The sequence below is a fragment of the Carassius auratus genome, chromosome 8 (genome assembly GCF_003368295.1).
Source record: "Carassius auratus strain Wakin chromosome 8, ASM336829v1, whole genome shotgun sequence".
NCBI lineage: Eukaryota > Metazoa > Chordata > Actinopteri > Cypriniformes > Cyprinidae > Carassius > Carassius auratus.
The window spans coordinates 13,530,712-13,551,389 of NC_039250.1; the positions used below are offsets into that span (position 1 = coordinate 13,530,712).

A 20,678-nucleotide genomic window follows, 5' to 3' on the forward strand; every position below is an offset into this window, starting at 1 on the left:
AACTAGTATGGTACTAATAAAAAAACATATACAGTATATGAGTTAAAAGCCTTAAAAAGAGTCACTTACCCGCTCAACACACCCAACACAAGATTGAGGACAAAGAAAGATCCAAAGATGACCAGAGACACAAAATAAATCCAAGGCAGCTCGAACCCGATGGAATCATTCATCTGAGAGGAACATTGCAGGTTAGATTTAACTGTAAACAGTCAAGGTTGTGAAGCAATTCTATATAGTGCTGTTAAATTGTTAAGTATAACAAAAACATGTTATTGGAGTATAATAAAAATATAAATATAACATAAAAATGAAAAGGTATCAACAAAAAAGTGGAAATTAGAAGTGTTGCTTTGGCAACTAAAAATGAATTTAAGTTGTGGTACTAAAATTATAGAAAAATAAAACAAATAAAAATAAAGCTAAATAGAATTCTAAAAAAACGAATAAGAAAGAAATAAGACCGCATAAAAAATCACTATAACTTTATCTTGAAATTAAAATGAGAACTGAAAAAATAAAAATGAAATGGTTATATAAATATTAATACATTTAATACAATTATATTTAAGACAAATTATTTAATAAAACAACAGATTGAATCACATAAGTCATCATTTTACAAGTATAATATTTAAACATTTAGGCTATAGACAGACTGCATTTGGACATTTATTGACTGGCCACACTCACTTTAATTTTAAGTGCTTTTTTCATTTTTGTTTTACAAAAAATTAAGGGATGAATTGAAATGATTTTCTGATGTAAACATTTACTGGTGTTCTGGCAGACTTCAGTGTAAGCATGTAAAATGTGTTTTGGTTTGATCAAAAATCTCTCACACACACACACACACACACACAAATATATGGGTAGACAGATATACATAGAAACAGAAGATAGATATAGATAGATATTTATAATATATACTTATGATTAACACATTTTTGAGCTGATTTAATATTGCATAAATCAGAAAGAAGCTCAAATAGTCATCTATTTTAAATCAAATAAATGATCCTGTTTGTGTAACATTAGCAACTATAGCTTAAAGTATATAGAGTGAAATTAGGAGATCAGGCCGTACCCAGTAGAGCACATCAGTCCAGCCCTCCATAGTAATGCAATGAAATACAGTCAGCATGGCAAAGAAGATGTTGTCAAAGTTGGTGATGCCTCCATTGGGTCCCTCCCATCCTCCCCGACACACCGTGAAACGACCGTTACCAGCAAAAGCGCACGGTGTTGGATCATCGTCTACCATTAGATCTTTTCACATGAAAACAAACACAATTTAGTAAGCTTTATACTACGGCAAGTGACCAAATACCCATTTAAGGGATAGTCCACCAAACTTTTTAAAATTCTGCCATCACGTATTCACCCTCATATCGTTTCAAACCCGCAAGAATTTGATTCATTTTCAAAACCAATGTTAAGATATTTTTAATGAAACCCGAGTGGTTTCTGCACCTTAGGGCTGTCACTTTTTATTCGATATTCGAATATGCATTCGAAAATGATGTGAAATATCCGTAATCAAACTATAAATAAAATATCCGTTTTTTAAAATGCCATGTGTAGCATTTTTTACAGTCTAGGATTAGACCCCTTTGTTTTTTATTTTATTTTTTGCTCATTTTTTCTCATCCAGTAGAGGACACTCTAGACGTATTGTAAAGTAGGCCCATGATCAAATAAAGTGAGTAAGAGCTAGTAGCCAGACACGTCTGTGTGCTCTGAACGTGTGTTCTCCACCGCGGGGAACATTGTAAATAAAAAGTATTTATAGATATTCTAATATCTGCATACAATACATTGCATGATATTCGATATCCATTCGAATTAGATTTTTCTCAAAAGTGACAGCCCTAGTGCACCTGTATTGAAAGTAAAGGTAACCAATTATAAGGTGTCATAAAATGCATTTAAATGGGGTTAATCCAAGTCTTGTGAAGAGAGATACGATCACTTTATATGATGAGCAGATTTAATTTAAACTTTTATGTGTACCGTATTTTTCAGACTATAAGTCGTACCTGAGTATAAGTTGCAGGACCAGCCAAACTATGAAAAAAAGTGTGACTTATAGTCCGGAAAATACGGTATGTTGGGTTTGGAGCTACAGTGAGGGTAAGTGAACCATGAACCACAGAACTGTGACAGAACAGAGTGGCATTGCAGTCCGCTGTGTAAAAGCCTGTGTTTGCATTTCTCACCTGTCCCTACATAGAAGCAGGTCTTGTGCATCCTGCCTATGAAGAGCTCCAGCCCAATGATGGCGTAAATGATGATGACAAACATGACCAGCAGACCGATGTGGAGCAGAGGCACCATGGCCTTCATGATGGAGTTCAACACAATCTGCAGACCTGCACACATCACAGCGTGGATCACTATCACTGTTGGTGTGGGACTTAGACTCAGCCAGCACTGTGTGTATAAATGTCCAGTCAGAAGAACACATGCATAAACACTTACTCGGCACACCGGAGACGAGCCGCAGGGGTCGCAATACTCTGAAAGCTCTCAGCGCTTTGACATCCAGACCTCCTGGTTTACCTGCAGCGTGATGGGCCTCTCCTGGTTTGTGCTCGCCCATCTCAGCTATAACGCTGAAGAGACAGCAAATGGAGCATACAAACCAGGTGAGCTCTACTGTCATTTTAGTAGCCTACATAGCGTAGCCTCAACTCTGCCTTGATTACACCAATTAAGTTAAAAAACTAAATAAATTAATTAGTTAATTAAATTAAAGTCTTTATGTAAAGTTTTTTTCATAAGTATGTCCAACTTTACCCGGATATATACAGTAAAATCAAATAAAGCAGTATATAGCATATCTCAACTGCTATATTATTACCACGCCTTAATCTGCTAAATGCAACTGTAGGACATAAGGATATCATAAACATAAAGGTCATGATTTTCTGTAATTCGGCACTATACAAATAAATATAATTTGTCTTGAAAGTATGGAAGTATATTTTAAGTAACCTCACACATACCCAACAATGACAATGACAAAATCCAGCAAGTTCCAGCCGCTGCGGATGTAGGCACTGGGATGCATGACCAGACCGTACGCAAGGATCTTTGTGAATGTTTCGATGGTGAAAATGACCAGAAACACATACTCCACTTGTTCCTAGAAACAATTAAGGTAGTAAGTACAAGAGAAATCAAATATCTGAGCTGAAATCACTGGGTTTACTACTTTTAAACAATTGCTGTATCATGCTGTGCCAAGTAACTGATAAATATTAAAGTTTGGGATCTGTAAGATTTTGTAAGATTTTATCAAAAACATCAAAGAAAAAAAAACAGCAATAATGTGCAGTATTGATCAGTATTCCGGTGAGGGCGTGCGTTGTGATTGCGTGGAGGTGGAACCTGGCATGTTTGTAACAGTACCCCCCTCCCCACGCCCCTTTCCTGAGGTGGACGTCCTCTTCCCCTGGGAGATGTTCAGTCAGGATGATTGGAGTGGAAGGTATTGAGTAAGGTAGGATCCAGGATGTCGTTGCGTGGGACCCAGGAACGTTCCTCTGGACCGTATCCTTCCCAGTCCACTAGGTATTCCAGTTGTCCACCACGCCGCCAGGAGTCCAGGATTTCACTGACCGTATAGGCTGCGCCGTCTTCTAGGAGGAGTGGAGGGGGGGCTTCGGCTTCGCCAGGTTCTGTGGAGGGAGAGACAGAACGATGGTGAGGTTTAAGGAGGGATACATGGAATGTGGGGTAAATCCGGTACTCAGGGGGTAGCTGGAGTTTGTATGTGACCGGATTGATCTGCTGGATTATGGTGAATGGGCCAATGAATTTGGGATTTAGCTTGCGGCAGGGTAGATGCAGGCGGATGTCCCAGGTGGACAGCCAGACCTTCTGACCGTGTTGGTAAGTCCGGGCCTCTGATCGGCGAAGGTCGGCTGTCATTCTCCGTCTGTGCAATGCCCGTTGGAGTTGGTGGTGTGCCGCGTCCCAGACCCTCTCGCTCTCCCGGAACCAGTAGTCGATGGCGGGGACATCTGAGGGTTCACCTGACCAGGTTGGTAGCCGAGTACGCACTGGAAAGGAGTGAGTCCGGTGGTAGGTTGACAAAGGGAGTTTTGTGCGTACTCGGCCCACCCAAGGAACTGTTTCCAGGAGTTCTGGTGGCCGTGACAGAAGGTACGCGGGAAGCGTCCAATCTCTTGAACCCTTCCTCTCCATCTGCTCATTAGACTGGGGATGGTACCCGGAGGATAGGCTGATGGCCACACCTAGGAGTGAGTGGAAGGCCTTCCATACCCGGAAGATAAACTGGGGGCCTCGATCCGAGATGATATCTTCTGGGATGCCGAAGTACCTGAAGAAATGGTTAAATAGCAGTTCAGCCGTTTCAAAGGAAGAAGACGAGAGGATTTAGAAAATCTATCCACTATGACTAGAATACAGGTATTGTTATCTGAAGGTGGGAGATCCATTATGAAATCCACCCCTAGGTGTGACCACGGACGATTGGGAACAGGCAGAGGATGGAGCTTGCCTGATGGAAGATGGCGAGGGCTCTTGGATATGGCGCAGCTAGTACATCCATTCACGTAACTCCTGACATCCGAGGCCATGTTGGGCCACCAGAAGTGTTCCTTCAGCAACGAGAGGGTTTCATTGACCCCCGGGTGACCAGTGCCAAGTGATGTGTGAGCGGAGTGAATGAGTGGAGTGCGCGGTGTCCTGGGGATATATTGGTGTCCCGATGGGCAACCCGGCGGGGTGTTGGTAGTTGGCTCAGTAGGAGGAAGCGTCTCAGAGGACCAGGTAATAGGAGAGACAATGACACTTTGAGGAAGAATGGTTTCCGGAGTTTCGGGCTTCTCTTCGAGAGTGTAGCATCTGGAGAGACCATCAGCTCTTACGTTTTTCACCCCTGGGCGGTATGAGATGGTGAACTGGAAGCGGGTAAAAAATAATACCCAGCGGGCTTGTCTAGGATTGAGACTTTTGGCTATTCGAAGATACTCTAGGTTCTTAAGATCTATGAGGACCAGAAAGGGGTGTTTGGCTCCCTCCAACCACTGCCTCCATTCCTCCAAAGCTAGTTTGATGGCCCACAGTTCCCGGTTGCCAGTGTCATAGTTAACCTCCGCCGGGTTGAGTTTCCGGGAGAAGAAGGCGCATGGATGGAGGCGGCTGGGATTCCCCTGCTGCTGAGACAGGACCGCTCCCACTCCGTTGGTTGAGGCGTCAACTTCCACTACGAAGGGTCGGTCGGGATTGGGAAGGACCAGGAGTGGGGCGGTCGTAAAGGCCTCCTTAAGGGTGTGGAAGGCTTCAGTGGTGGCAGGAGTCCAGGAGAGAGATTTAGGCTTATTGCGGAGGAGACTGGTGAGAGGACTGGTGATGGTACTGAAGTTTTGTATAAACCGTCTGTAGAAGTTGGCAAAGCCAAGAACCGCTGTAACTCCTTGATGATGGTCGGAGTGGGCCAATCCTTGATGGCGTTTACCTTCCCCTCATCCATCTGGATGCCACTGCTGTTGATGTTGTACCCGAGGAACTGCACTGAGGGCTGATGGAAGGACCATTTTTTGGCCTTGAGATACAGCTGGTAGGCCCTCAGGCGTTGCAGGACCTGCGTTCTGCCAGGCTCTGGGAGTAGATGAGAATATCATCAATATAGACTAAGACAAACTAGTGGAGGAACTCCCGGAGCACCTCGTGTATGAAGTCCTGGAATATGGAGGGGGCGTTAACAAGTCCATACGGCATCACACAGTATTCGTAGTGACCAGTAGGGGTGATGAAGGCGGTCTTCCACTCGTCCCCCTCACGTACCCTGATGAGGTTGTAGGTGCTGCGGAGGTCCAACTTGGTGAATACAGTGGCACCACGGAGATGTTCCAAGGCAGCTGGGACGAGGGGAAGTGGCTACCTGAACTTCACTGTAATGTTATTGAAAGCCCAATAATCAATGCATGGTCTCAAACCTCCGTCCTTCTTTTCAACAAAGATGAAGCTTGAAGCAGCAGGGGGAGGTCGATGGACGAATATAACCCTGGGCCAGCGCCTCCTTGATGTAATCCTCCATAGCCTTCTCCTAGGGAATGGAAAGGGGATATATCCTTCCCTTAGGCACTGGTTCACCCAGCAGCAGATCTATGGCACAGTCCCACGGCCGTGTGGAGGCAGCTTGGAGGCCCGTTTGGGGCAGAAGACGTCACTGAAGGGGGCATAGCAGTGAGGGATTGCTATGGACTGGTTTTCCACTGGGCTCTCTATAGATGTGGAACAGACTGGAAGAGGGTAAATGTAAACCACACACATGCACACTGGGGATCTGGGTCTTCGGAGAATCGCTGGAGAGAGGTGAGTAGAAGAGGAGTTAGTCCTTAGAGTAAGCATACAGGAATGACCTTGTCGCGAACGTGACCGGACAATGACTGAGTGCGTGTGTGTGGTCTTTATGGTGCTGAGGTGATTGGGTGGTGATGAGGATCAGGCGGATGTGATCAGTATTCCGGTGAGGGCGTGCGTTGATTGCGTGGAGGTAGAACCTGGCGTGTTTGTAACAATCAGTTATCACTCTAGCCATTTCTTCAATTTTTAGTGTACAAAATCTTTCAGAAAACTTTCTAATATGCTGATTGTTATCATTGTTGGAAACTGTTGTGGTGCTGACTCATTGATTAATAAAAAGTTAAAAAGAACAGCATTTATTTAAAATATAAATAAGTCTTTACTATCACTTAAAAGTTTTAATTTATTTTTAAAAAGAAAGAAAAACATTACTGACCCCAATCTTTTGAACGATAGTGTATATTGTAACAAAAGAATTATATTTTGAATAAATACTGTTCTTATTACCTTTTGTTCAAGTATATATATGGTAGTTCCAAGCAAAGTCCTTTTAAGACAAGTAATGTCACTCGATGGCCATCTTTAAAACGCCTCTCAGGCATGCAAGTGCAACTCCTCTCTTTGAATTGGAAAACATAAAATTTTCCAAAACTGTTCACTAAGCTTATGATTAAAATTCATATTCTAAATCATCGAAGAAATCTGACAACTGTGTCATAAATGTTATTTATTTTGCTCAAATAGCATTGTTAGGAAGTGCAGTTCTGTTTCCATCATCTTTATGTCTGATTTGAAGTGTGCAGGATGCTAGAGCTACGAAAATAATTGTAATTTTTACCCTTCCAGTCAAATATTGCACTAGTTTTAACTTGTCTATAACTTGTCGAGATAATCAATGGCTTGCGGTGCATTAGAGCATTTTAAATGTGCTTCGCGTCGGGTGGTTCTGGCTTATAGGTCGTGCATTTTAAAATCCTTTAATGCGCGGCAAGCTATTTATCATCCCTTACACACACACACACACACACACACACACACACATATACTACGCAGCACAACTGTTTCAAACATTGATAATAAATCAGCACATTATAATGATTTCTGAAGGATCATGTCAGGGTCTTGGCAAGGAGGAACTCAGGTGCAGACAGGATTTACAACACAAACAGGTTTATTTACAAAAAGGGGAAAACAAAAACCCACGAGGGGGAAAACAAGGGCTAGGGTAGACACATAAATAACTAAACAGGACTGATAAGGCAAGATAAACAAAGACTCAAAACTAGAGAACACTGACTACAAATAAACACTCACGGTATACAGGACACAGTATCTTAAAGGGGTTACCAGGGTATTATCACGAATCACAAATCTTTAGGGAACAAATCTCAATGAACCGACGCAAGACAGAGCACACTAGGAAAGCTAAATAGGGGGAACAATCAAGACACGACAGGTGGCACAGATGGGACAATCAAGACACGACTAGGTTAACAAGGGGGGCGGGGCAAGGGAACGAGACAACACAAGCACATGGCCCAAAGGCAAGGCCATGTGCTTGTACACAAAACACGGGTCTGTCATGATCCTGCCTCAAGACTAGGAAAAATCAAGGACACGAGGGCAGAATCATGACAGAACCCCTCCCTTAAGGAGCGGCTTCCAGACGCTCCTCAAGGGAACATCAAACACGAGACATGACTGACATGACGGACTGGGACACCGACACAAACCAACAAGACATGACAAATAATAACAAAGGCAGACATGAATACACGACGGAAGGGTTAGGGTGACAAATCAAAAAAAACAAACAGGGAAGGGGAGGAGGCGGGACCACAAAGTTCATGGGGGACAGACCAGGGTGAGTGGGTGGGGCAGGAGTCTTAGGAGGACAGGACGAAGGCTGACGACGGGGGGTACGGGCAGGTCTGGGTGGTGAGGGGCGGGGAGGGGTCTCGGGACAACTGGCAGGGGACATGATAGGAGCAGACAAGGGACACGGGGCAACACTTACGGGGCGCGGGGCAAGACTTACGGGGCGCGGGGAGACGACAGCTGGACACGGGGGGACAACAGCTGGACACGGGACGACAACATCTACTGGACACGGGACAATATCAGCTGGACACGGGGCAACACTCACGGGACACGGGGCAACACTCACGGGACACGGGGCTACATCAACGGGACTCATGACAACATCAGCTGGGCACGGGGAGACAACATCACACGGGGAGACAACGGCTGGACACTCGGGACTTCTAGGGACAGGGTCTGGGGACAAGACAGGACTGACGGGGACTTCTAGGATACGGACAAGACTGGACAAATAATCTGAAAAGGCTTTAGCCGCTAAGACAATTGGCATCTCCTTACGAGATGAGACACACTGTACTAAAGTCTTTGCTGCAGAGTCGGCCGCGGCACTCTCCTGCGCTCTCACGACTGCCGACTTGCATACTGCCCTCTTCTTTGCCGGCACGGGCACGCCAGCGCTCTCCGCTGCTGGCACGGGCACGCCAGCGCTCTCCGCTGCTGGCACGGGCACGCCAGCGCTCTCCGCTGCTGGCACGGGCACGCCAGCGCTCTCCGCTGCTGGCACGGGAGGAGACAGGGTCACAGGACCGGCAGGCCCCCTCTTCCTCCTCTTCCTCCTTGGGCGCGGTGCAGAGGCCACAGCTGGGTCAGAGGCGGGTTGGGGGAGTTTGGTCTCGGGCAGGGCAGTCTCGGACGCCGAAGACTCTGAAGTTGACTCCCATGAAAACCGTCTCCCTCGTTTCATGGGGAGACTGCTGGCTGTGGAGGGCACCTCAGGACTCTGGGAGGGGCTTGCCTGATCCCCCAGGGTTGCCACGGCCAGGACACGACCCTCAGGGATCGTTGGCAGCTGGGTAGGTGGAGGGGACCTCTGTGGCTCCTCCTGGGAGATGCTTTCCCACAGCCGGGCATAATTACGGAGGACCCATTCCCCCTCAGGCGAGTATGGGAGGGTGACCCCCTTCCTGTCGGCGGGGGATGACGTCCAGCACAGCCTCCGGAACTCCGCCTGACGCTGAAGCTCAGAGGCCCTCCTGCCTGCTGAGTTCCTTGGTGGTCGGTTCATTCTGTCAGGGTCTTGGCAAGGAGGAACTCAGGTGCAGACAGGATTTACAACACAAACAGGTTTATTTACAAAAAGGGGAAAACAAAAACCCACGAGGGGGAAAACAAGGGCTAGGGTAGACACAAAAATAACTAAACAGGACTGATAAGGCAAGATAAACAAAGACTCAAAACTAGAGAACACTGACTACAAATAAACACTCACGGTATACAGGACACAGTATCTTAAAGGGGTTACCAGGGTATTATCACGAATCACAATCACAAATCTTTAGGGAACAAATCTCAATGAACCGACGCAAGACAGAGCACACTAGGAAAGCTAAATAGGGGGAACAATCAAGACACGACAGGTGGCACAGATGGGACAATCAAGACACGACTAGGTTAACAAGGGGGGCGGGGCAAGGGAACGAGACAACACAAGCACATGGCCCAAAGGCAAGGCCATGTGCTTGTACACAAAACACGGGTCTGTCATGATCCTGCTTCAAGACTAGGAAAAATCAAGGACACGAGGGCAGAATCATGACAGATCATGTGGTACTATTATGACTGGAGTAGCTTAATAATGCTGAAAAATTACCTTTGCGTCACAGGAATTAATATTTTACAATACACTCAAATTGTAAACAGTTATTTTAAATTGTAATAATATTTCACAATATTACTGTTTTTTTTCTGTGTTTGTGATCAAATAAATGATCTCCTGCCCCGATGAGCATAGAAATTCCTGTAAAAAAACTTAGAAAATCTTACTGATCCCAAATTTTGTATCATGCTTGAGAAGCAATTTGATCTAAACACCCAAACTCACTCTCCATTTCACCTGCTTTCCCTTAACACACATTGCTGAGCTCATTAGATTTCTGCCCTCTTGACCCACTCAGTACTAAGCTAAAGCTAAAGGCTGAAGGTGCTCTAGATATCCCACACATTATTCCAGCTAATTATTCGTACGCTGCAGACACTACTGACTCAACAGACATCAGTGCCACACCACAAGATGAGCAACAGATGGTTAATACTCTTATCCTGTTTGGTATTCAGAGCTGTCAGTCAAACTTCAAGCCTAATGCAATTATATTGTTGCACCGAACACGGGCCGCCCTCTAACCTTTTTTTTAATGCACACTCGCCAGATTGTGGTTGGTGGCATTGGAATCGTCTTCAGGAAATGGTTTGGACACACCAAGGGCAACACAGTTGGCAAAGATGGCCAATAAAATGAATATATCAAAAGGCTTAAAGGTCTTAGGTCAAGGAAACAACTGTCTTGAAAACATACAAGAGAATGCACAAGGTTTGCACACACACTTGGGCAAAAGGATATTTCCACTCCACCAGGGCCAGTGCTGCCATGCGTATAGGGTTGCTGAGAGTCAGGCAGCACAGGGCTCTGGGTGCACGCAGGGATGATTTGTTAGCTTGTGTGTGCTTCTTGGCTCCTCCAGGTCTCCTTTGCCCTGCAGAACCTGTTGAGTTGAGGGTGTCCATCTTGCTGGGGTCAGCCAAACCGACCCCCTCTGAAATAAACAGATTTCTTATTAAAATTATGGTCCCAAAAGTTAAAGGATAAGTTCACTCATGAAAGAAAATCTCTTATAGATCATATTGTTCTTCTGTATAACAAAAAAATACACATAAAAATAAAAATTATCGATTTTTCTTTTATTCCAAAAATCATTAGGATATTAATTAAAGATCATGTTCCATAAAGATATTTTGTAAATTTCCTACCATAAATATATCTAAACTTCATTTTTGATTAGTAATATGCATTCCTAAGTACTTTGGACGACTTAGGGGGACGTCATGACCTAATGGTTAACTGGCGCTGCTGCAAAAAAATGGCTACCCACTGCTCCGGGTGTGCATTTTCACTGCTGACTCACGTCACTTTAAAGGCAATTTTCTCAGTAATTGTTTTTTTTATTTTGCACCCTCAGATTCGAGTTTTTCAAATAGTTGTATCTCGGACAAATATTGTCTAATAAAACATACAGTACATCATTGAAAAGCTTATTTATTCAGCTTTCAGATGATGTTAAATTACACTTATGACTGGTTTTGTGGTCCAAAAGAACAAAACAAGTTTTGGGTTTTGAAACAAGCCCAATGTTTTCTTTTTGAAATAAGATTATTTTGCTTGTTTCAAGCAAAAACTCACTTAATTTAGATTTCTTCTTTTTTTCTGAAAACAAATAATTTTTCTGGTCTAGAAAATCCTTCTTGATTTAAGAATTTTTTGATATTTTGGTTGCAAACAAGAAAAGAAAAAAACTTTGCTTGAAAAGCATTTTTTTGCTGTGCACAATGCCCATTACAAACTCAACACATTACAGTAGAATAGCTATAGAGTGATTATTAAAACATCTATCTATTGCAAATAATGCAAGGATGTGAACTGCCAATGCAAAGTAAACATGCAATTACAATCTGAAGTCTGAAGTCATTGTTACTGCACCTAGAATGTATGGGCTATCTTCTATTTTGTATAACCCTTTTATTATTTTAGCTGAATTGTTCTGCGTTATGCCTGTGTACTGTAGGCTACTGACAGTGTTTCCAGTGCAGATGTTGTGTTACATCACTCACCTTTCGGTAGCGCATCCATGTCCACAACTGCTGCTTACCCACACGAACTCACGTGAAACAATAACTTAGAACAGCTTTCATATCTATTAACTGTATCAATCGGTTGACAAACCAGCTCACGCGCGCAGCACTTAAAACACGCAACTCCAAACACGCTCCAAAGAACAAAACATTTGTTCTTACATATATTTAGGCGAATCAAAACACGTGGATTGTTCTATGTGTAGCACTAATGAAGCAAAACGGCTGTATAATCTATCCTCATGTGAACCCAGACCCCGGTTAAGCTGTGAATTCAGGATTAACGTTAACTGATGTGAGCCGGTTAACGGGGATGATTGCCCTGAAACCTTTCAAAAGGAGGTGGAGACATGCCTTGAAGCATTGAAGTGTTTTTTTTTTTTCCACCAGTAAACTATTTGTTTTAATCTGAGGAAAAGTCAAAGTGAACATGAAACTTTAGTCACATTCGTAAAGTATACATTCATTTGAGAGACCACAGCGCCTCTAGCGGTTCAAGACGAAAACACAACGACTGCATAGATATGAAAGTTTATTTATCATAACCACTGCGCTGGACGAGCATTTCCTGAAAATACAAGGCAGCTAATGTTGTAAACACTGAATATGCATGAAATACAAATTACTTCATTAACACTTAAGCAATGGCTTGAATCAAACAAAGTAAGAATGATGATATGTGGCGTTACATTTCTTAGATATTTTAATCAGCCTGTGGTCTGTTACACCTCCTGTAACACCTGTTTATTAGAATATTATGTCTGTGGCTACAGTTAATTTCCTCAGCAATGCCAATTTGTGATGCACAAACCACATAATTGGAAACATGATTCATTTTCTTGGTCAATAATTAATGTTGCAACAACTGAAAAGCATTTACATTGGCACTTTGTAAGAGAGCAAACAACTTATGGCATGGCACAACATGAAATAAAACTCATAAAATAATAGGCTATTTGGTCATGTAACGAACAGTCAAAAAAACACTGTCTTCAGATAACCTTCAAACACAATTCACAAAATCAAGCTCATAGAAAATATATCAAGGGATGGAATTAAAGTATATTTATAATTAAATCCATAGAATGGAGCAATAATGTACTGTTACTCACATATAAAAATGTGCATTGAATAACACTAACCTACATCCTATTTACAAGGCATTAAATTGTTGTTTTTACATTTTGACACCTAAAAGTTATACAGTACATAACTGTAATTTGACTTTTTGCTTTACTTTTAGCAATCCTTCATATACTGCATCATGTAATTGAATCCTGTCCACTGGGCCCTTCCTGCATTTCTGAGAGACTTTAGCAATATGCCATACATGATTTTCCAATATCTGTTTTCATATATATTTTAGGATATGCAAGAAGCTCCTATGATAGAAGGGGTGAGCGATGGCACAGATAGGTAACAGTAAACACAGCTATGATCCAGCCTCTTGTTCCTGTCCCAGTGCTTCCAGCAGCAGGCCCATAGGAGTCCTCTTCAATCCTATACTCTCCAGCTTATTCTCCAGTTTATTCTTAAGGTTTCGGAGTCTCACTGAAGCATGGATGAGGATCACTGCAAGAGGGAAAAAGTCAGAGAGGACTACAACCGATCAAGTATTAACAGCAAACAGACAAAAAAGGCTTGAGGCAACAAATAATACTAACTTAAAATGGGGAAGGCAATGCCAAAGAGGAAAACAGCTACCCCTCCTAAAACAGACAGAATAAGGTAGCTGGAGCCCAAAATTGCAGCAAGTGACAGCGATGGATGATTCCTCCGGAAACGTCGGATTACGGCCTTGTTTTCAGCCACCCAGACAAACCCCAAAAACAGAAGGATCACAACGCTTGCCCCAAGAATCAACTTGAGCGGTTGGAAATACCTGTGTGTTACAATTACATGATGCACAAAAGAAAAACAGATATAAAATAAATACATGATAATCAGCATCATCATAAGAAAGAATAACATTTGAATAAGAGTACTTAGCCTACAATAAATAAAAAACAACACGTACAAAGAATAAATCAATTCTAGATATCGCTTTTATTTATATTGTGATCCTGTATTTTTTTTTTTTTTAGATTGTCATTAAATGTTTAATCATTTTGTGGTCTTAAACTGTCTATGGAGTTTTTATTTCATTTTTAGTTTCATGTAGTAAAACATATCAAAGCCACTGAAACACTAGCCTACATGATCACTTAAAACTGAAAGTCATAACAGACACAGACATTTACATAACAGTAAATGTTTGCAATGCACCAACTGCTTAACCATGTAAGTCTTGTTATAAAATCATTATTTGTGAGGCTATTTCAATAAGTAATTCGACACAGAACACAACACAAATGTTGTTGTCACTCGTTTGGGTAACAGAGGAGCAGGGAATAGGTCTGAATGAACGAACACGTCACTAGTGTTTTCTTACCCGATTATTAGCAGAAATGCCACGGAGGAGGCAAAATAGTTGGACTGGTAGTACAGCAGGTTGTTAATGATCCGGTTGTTCCACCGATCTAAGTTACGGACATCAGGCACTGAGAACCGGGCCGAACCCAGCAGAAAATCGTCCAGGGTCCGGAAAGGGGGAGGCTGAACATCCACCATTTTCGACGCTTCTGGTGACTACATTTACCAGCATGCATTGCAAACCCACAAAAAATAATGTGAGAAAAGCATGCTGCCTGGTTTCTTTTACTGCCTATGCCTGCTCTCAAACACACTGTAGCTTAGAGGAATTTAATTAAAGATATACTACAGTACTCTGCTGTAATACCGACATTGGTTGATTTGCTTATTGCCAGTTATAATTTCTGGATGTTAAATGTAGTAGCAAGGTTTTGAATTCACTAATTACAAAATAGATTTTTTCCTCTTCCTACCATTTCCTTTGCTTCCTAAAATGAAGGAAGTAGGGTGAAGTCAGCAAAAGTGTGACACTTTTTGTTAAACTGTGATTTAAATACAAATAAATCAATTCTACCAATCTGTTGTACCCCCCAGTTTTAAAGGCATATTGGTTGTTGTTTTAAACATAGAGACTCAAAAAAAAGCAGTACATAGTACTGTAAATAGTATGTTTGTTTAAAGGGACTTCTTACGCACAAAAACTTCACAAATTCACAAATTTCTATTCTTATTTGTTTCTTTTTTCCTGTCTTCTTCCTACAGTTTGTGACATTTTCTGTAAAACAAAACAACAAGCAATCTATTCCCTTTTAATTCAGGGTGTCCCACTCTAGCTGAATGTCCAATTTAGCTGAATGCTTTCAGGTAAATTGGGACAATAACAAAAGTAACAATATTAAAAAAATGGAATGAAGAAACATTTGCATCATTGGATAAAATTCAATGATCACATGAACGCAGGTTATACAAATTTATATTGTAGATTGAATTACTGTTTGTATTAGAAATTAAACTATTTTAATAGACTTAAACTACAAACCCGATTCCAAAAAAAGTGGGGACACTGTACAAATTGTGAATAAATACAGAATGCAATGATATGGAGTTTCCAAATGTCAATATTTTATTCAGAATACAACATACAGTAGATGACATATCAAATGTTTAAACTGAGAAAATGTATCACTTTAAGGGAAAAATAAGTCGATTTTAAATTTCATGGCATCAACACATCTCAAAAATGTTGGGACAAGGCCATGTTTACCGCTGTGTGGCATCCCCTCTTCTTTTTATAACAGTCTCCAAACGTCTGGGGACTGAGGAAACAAGTTGCTCAAGTTTATGAATGTTGTCCCATTCTTGTCTAATACAGGCTTCTAGTTGCTCAACTGTCCTAGGTCTTCTTTGTCACATCTTCCTCTTTATGATGCACCAAATGTTTTCTATGGGTGAAAGATCTGGACTGCAGACTGGCCATTTCAGTACCCGGTTCCTTCTTCTACGCAGCCATGATGTTGTAATTGATGCAGTATATGGTCTAGCATCGTCATATTGGAAAATGCAAGTTCTTCCCTGAAAGAGACGATGTCTGGATGGGAGCATGTGTTGTTCTAGAACTTGGATATACCTTTCAGCATTGAAAGAGATTGCATGAGTGGTTGAAGACAATTTTTTTTTTTAATGCAGATAATATTTTGTCAGTTCAGAAGCATTTATTATAAGGATTTATTAATTTAAATTTGAACATTTTAGCCTTTTAAACTGTTTTTAAGTGAACTGTTGTGATTTAATTCTAGTAAGCAATCATTTGTAGAACTGAAACTACAAATAAGTACCTAGAATTTTTACTTCACCGTTTTATTTCTTTATTGAAACCATAAGTTTGAAAATATATGCATTTCAGAAAAATCTAAATGGTGGAAAAATGTGGTTAACAGAATCAGATTAAAGATTCTTGTAGGCCGTGACTCAAGGGTTTAGAGGAGAATTTTGACTCCAGCTCTAAAGTTTCCAAAGTTATTACTGGTAAATTAAATGCAAACATAGTGTGTGGTGGTGCCTGAATAATGAGGAGATTGGGAAGTATTCCAATAAGTTTTGGGCTTCCACAACTTACAGTATCTGACTTCCAGACATTTTTAGTGCAGAAAAAAAAGCAATAGAAAATACAATAGGTTTCCAGCTCCATTATTAACATCTTATAACATCTCTAAAACAATATACATCTAAGCATCAACCATTAAATACTTTATTGAGACAGGTTACTTGTATACTTTTACATACATATCCTCTTTTTGTCTCTATATAGTTCCAAAAATAAATAATCCATCAAAAAAACAAAAAACAAAACTACATGACATTACACAAAGATAGTGATAAAGGGAGTATGGGGAAAAAAATCAGTGTCAAACAGGAGAGACTGAAAATATGGAGAGAATGAATGACTCAAATTTACTTTGGTAGAGGAACATTAAAGTTGAATATAATCTTTAACAATGGTGTCTCTCCTGACAGCACATTATTTTAGAGATAAATTTATTAGATTTTTTTCTCAGTAAAAACGGAAGACAGGCTATGTAGCGTGAATGAAAAAGAGACAAAGTCTATGAAAGATCTCAGTTAAAATAACTCAAAAAGAACTAAAGCAAAATTTAAAATAGATCACTGGTGTATCAACAGTCAGGTTCAGCTCATATATTAGATTAAGAAAAACTTTATATAATGTGCTGCAGCTTTGCATCAATGTTTTCATAACACTGCATCAGTGATGTAAAAATCAAAATCAAATTTTGTTTATGTGTAAAAGTGTAGAAGTGTCTCTGCACGGTCTAGTTAGCTACATATACAGTATTTTTTTATTAGTATGTTCAAACAGGCCAGTATGAAAAAAAATGTAGATTGAGTTCTGCCTCAGTATGCTTGGTGAAAATCTTTCCCCTTTTAACATGACAAAATACATTCATACATAATACAAATGGCATACTGCTTGCCCCTGAGTGGCCATCTAATAGAGGATGAGAGGTTCAGGAGGATCCCCCTGTCTAAGAGGGGGACTGTAAACTATGATAAGGGTCCTAAACTTCTAACAATCCTCTTTTTTTTCACAGTCTATGATATTACAGTTACCCCTGCAACAGTGATTTTACTGATACTGTCCATATCCGCGTGTCTCTTGGCCTTCTTTTGGGGGAAGCTGACTCGGGTCCTCCACAAAAGGACTCGCTGTAGAGGAACAGAAGATGCAGATAGTGAAAGTCTCTAAAGCAGCTTCAACAAAACAAAGTGCAAAACAAAACTAAAGGAAATACAATTACTTGTCTTTAAAAGTTTTGGTGCAATATACTTACAAAGTATATCAAAAATAGTCTTAAACCTATACATTTGTACTAATTCATTTGCTTGGTTTAAGCCACATTGTATATTTTTGGGGGGATTTTGGTAAACTGTCATGCTGTGATAATTAGTTTCCTTGTTTTATGTAAACTGTGGCCACATTGTACTAGTTAATTCAAGGCCACAATCTATTTTTTCTTCTTCATGTCATGCATGGATAGTTCACCTAATATTAAAACATCTTTTAATATTGTTTGAAACCTAATACATTTCCTTTTTGTCAAAGAAAATTGGAATGAGTTTTACACACTTTTTCCCCAAAAAATAAAATGTAAATTAAATACATTTTTGTGCAAACAGTTCCTATCAAGTTAATCAATTCTCTAAATCATCCAAACCATGACAAGTGTAACTCACGATTCTGAAACTGCTGTGCTGTGTATCTTGTAAGAAGTATCCCAATTCCCTCGATTAGGGCAAGAAGGATCCCCCCCATCATTGCAGAGCCCACCATGGCTAGCGGACCACCTGAAAAACAAACAAAGCTCATAATTCATGCATTTTCAGTCTGCAAAACCATGATCCAATTGTAATTCGAAGACCAAAGATTAATGCTGCATATACAAATACATAATACTACATATCATAAGGTTATTATTTCCAGTCGGTTGTTATATCTCCAGTGTCTACATTCTGGTCCCAATTTGTAGTCTGGACAAGTCAATGCTACAAAAGTTGCCAAAAGTCAGCCTGCAGACTTTCAGAAGCTTTCAGAAATCATAAGTTTTACTTTTTTTTAGAACATGCTGATTGTGGAACACATACTGTTTACATATTTCATGCTAGTCCATTAGCAATGAGGAACATGTTTCTGCTTGAGTTTATTGTGAAAGTCGTGTGTAATCCTCAGTCGATGCCCAGTTTTTCTCTGTAACATTTTACAAAGTCGAAAAGATACATGCATGAAATCTGTTAAAAGCTGTGTTGTGTATTCCAGCCTTATTGTCTAACATTATTAAATTATACTGATAAAAGAACAATGACTATCGTGCTTAACGTACTGCGAGCAGCCAGTATGGCTCCAGTCATGGCTCCACTGGTGACGGAGTTCCAGGGGTCTTCTTTACCCCGCAAACGCACCAGACCACAGTCTATGGTGGAAAAGAGCCCACCCCATACAGCAAAACTACCTGCAGGAATAAACAGAGCCATGCCACAATTGATAGTAAATCACTGATATACAAAATGCTGAAACTGTTCATAAACAACAGTTTTATACAAAATGATAAACAAACACAAAAATGATTCTGCAACATCACCTCCAATTTGGGGTGCTCGTACTCTCACAGCATTAGCGCTCCCCCTAAGCCTGTGTCGAACACCCTGTAGTTACAGAGCATTTATGATTAGTAAATGTATAGGAATGTGTATTAGTAATAGTAATATATAAGCTCAGTTGTTTTGTTGGTGACAGGGAAGCTTACCACAGGTGCGTTTCGAAAGCCTTTAACAGACTGGAACACCCCTCCTCCAATGGCCCCCATGGTAAAAGCACCGCCACAGTCATCAACTATCCTCCATGGACTAACAACACATATATGAAATTAAAGAGCTATATGTTTAAGATATTATCCCTATAGCCTACTTTTCATATTTGATGCTTTACCTTCTAAGGCCTCTAAATGATAAACAAAACTGGTTGTACACAATTATGTATAATGTATATTATATACATTATTATGTAAAATGTATATTATATTCCTCTTTATTTGTATATATGCCATATAAACCATATATCAAATATGATACAAAACATAAAACACATTTGCAAACACTTTTGAAGATTTTCTTTTATATTTTGTTTAATTGTTAAATTAAATTTTCTATTGAAAAACAAAAACGTATTATTATGTCATAAGTCAAGCTTTACTGGGATAAATCTTTTAAAAATGGTAACTTGATAGTAAACAATGAGTTAAAGCTGTAAGTGAAGTAACACAGCGAGTTTGTTATGCCCCTTCACTTCTGAGCACTGAAGCGAGAAGAGATAGATCCTACGTGATAACATGTTTATCAAACACTGTGTAAACTGTGACAGCTGCTACTTTAGTGAATGACAGCGGAGAAATACATCGACATCAACACGAAAGCAAACGAGAACACAGTGCTTCAAACAGCGACTGTTTCGTATCATGAGCTGAAGCGCGGAACTGTCAGAAGTGAAGAGAGCTGGTACTTTACCACGGTTCACGGGCATATTCCTCCATGATGACCTGCTGACGTCAGAGCGCTTACGCAGTTTGTCCGTGACAGGCTCCGGTTCAGTTCACGGTTAAGTTGTTTTATTTTACTTATTTATTTATTTATTTATTTTATTTTTGATGCAGCCTTTAGAACAACGAACATACAAGGGCAATAACACAAATTACATAAAAATAGATATAATAATAAAAAAGACAATTTTTAAAAAAGTATAAAATTTCCATAAGTACAATAGTTACAAATAATTCAAATAATCGATTTAAATCTTTAAAATAATTTAGTTTTTTTTTCTTTGTTATTTTTCGTTTATTTTAATGTATACGGGTAGTGACTTCTTTCTATTATAAAATGAGTAAAATTAGTTGTTGTTGTTTTTTTTACACTTCCCATTTACATTTGTGGATGAAACATTTCCATAAATAATGAGTAAAATCATAATATACCAAAATTTGAAGATTCAGGATCGGAAATCACGAAGAGCCCAGTGACGTGAATCACAAACCAATACCAGTCTTATATTATACTGTAATATTAAAATACTACATGTTTTTGTTAAATATAAATTGTTATTTATACAGACATTCAGACATAATACAATAAAAAAAAAC

The 20,678-nt window shown here is 40.3% G+C and overlaps 2 protein-coding genes across 2 annotated transcripts; both read right to left on the bottom strand.

Annotated features, from left to right (window-relative positions):
* Positions 1-12,578: 12,578 nt before the first annotated feature.
* Positions 12,579-14,710, bottom strand: LOC113107349 (PRA1 family protein 2-like). Its single transcript, XM_026269791.1, has 3 exons — positions 14,495-14,710; positions 13,728-13,945; positions 12,579-13,635 (listed from the first exon to the last, which is right to left on the bottom strand). Exons 1-3 carry the CDS (start codon positions 14,671-14,673, stop codon positions 13,496-13,498), a joined length of 537 nt encoding a protein of 178 aa, XP_026125576.1. The 5' UTR covers positions 14,674-14,710; the 3' UTR covers positions 12,579-13,495.
* A 1,997-nt stretch (positions 14,711-16,707) lies between these two features.
* timm17b (translocase of inner mitochondrial membrane 17 homolog B (yeast)) lies at positions 16,708-20,136 on the bottom strand. Its single transcript, XM_026269795.1, has 6 exons — positions 20,050-20,136; positions 19,293-19,392; positions 19,128-19,191; positions 18,870-18,998; positions 18,226-18,336; positions 16,708-17,697 (listed from the first exon to the last, which is right to left on the bottom strand). The coding sequence occupies exons 1-6, from the start codon at positions 20,073-20,075 to the stop codon at positions 17,618-17,620; spliced, it is 510 nt and encodes a 169-aa protein (XP_026125580.1). The 5' UTR covers positions 20,076-20,136; the 3' UTR covers positions 16,708-17,617.
* Between the last annotated feature and the right edge of the window lie 542 nt (positions 20,137-20,678).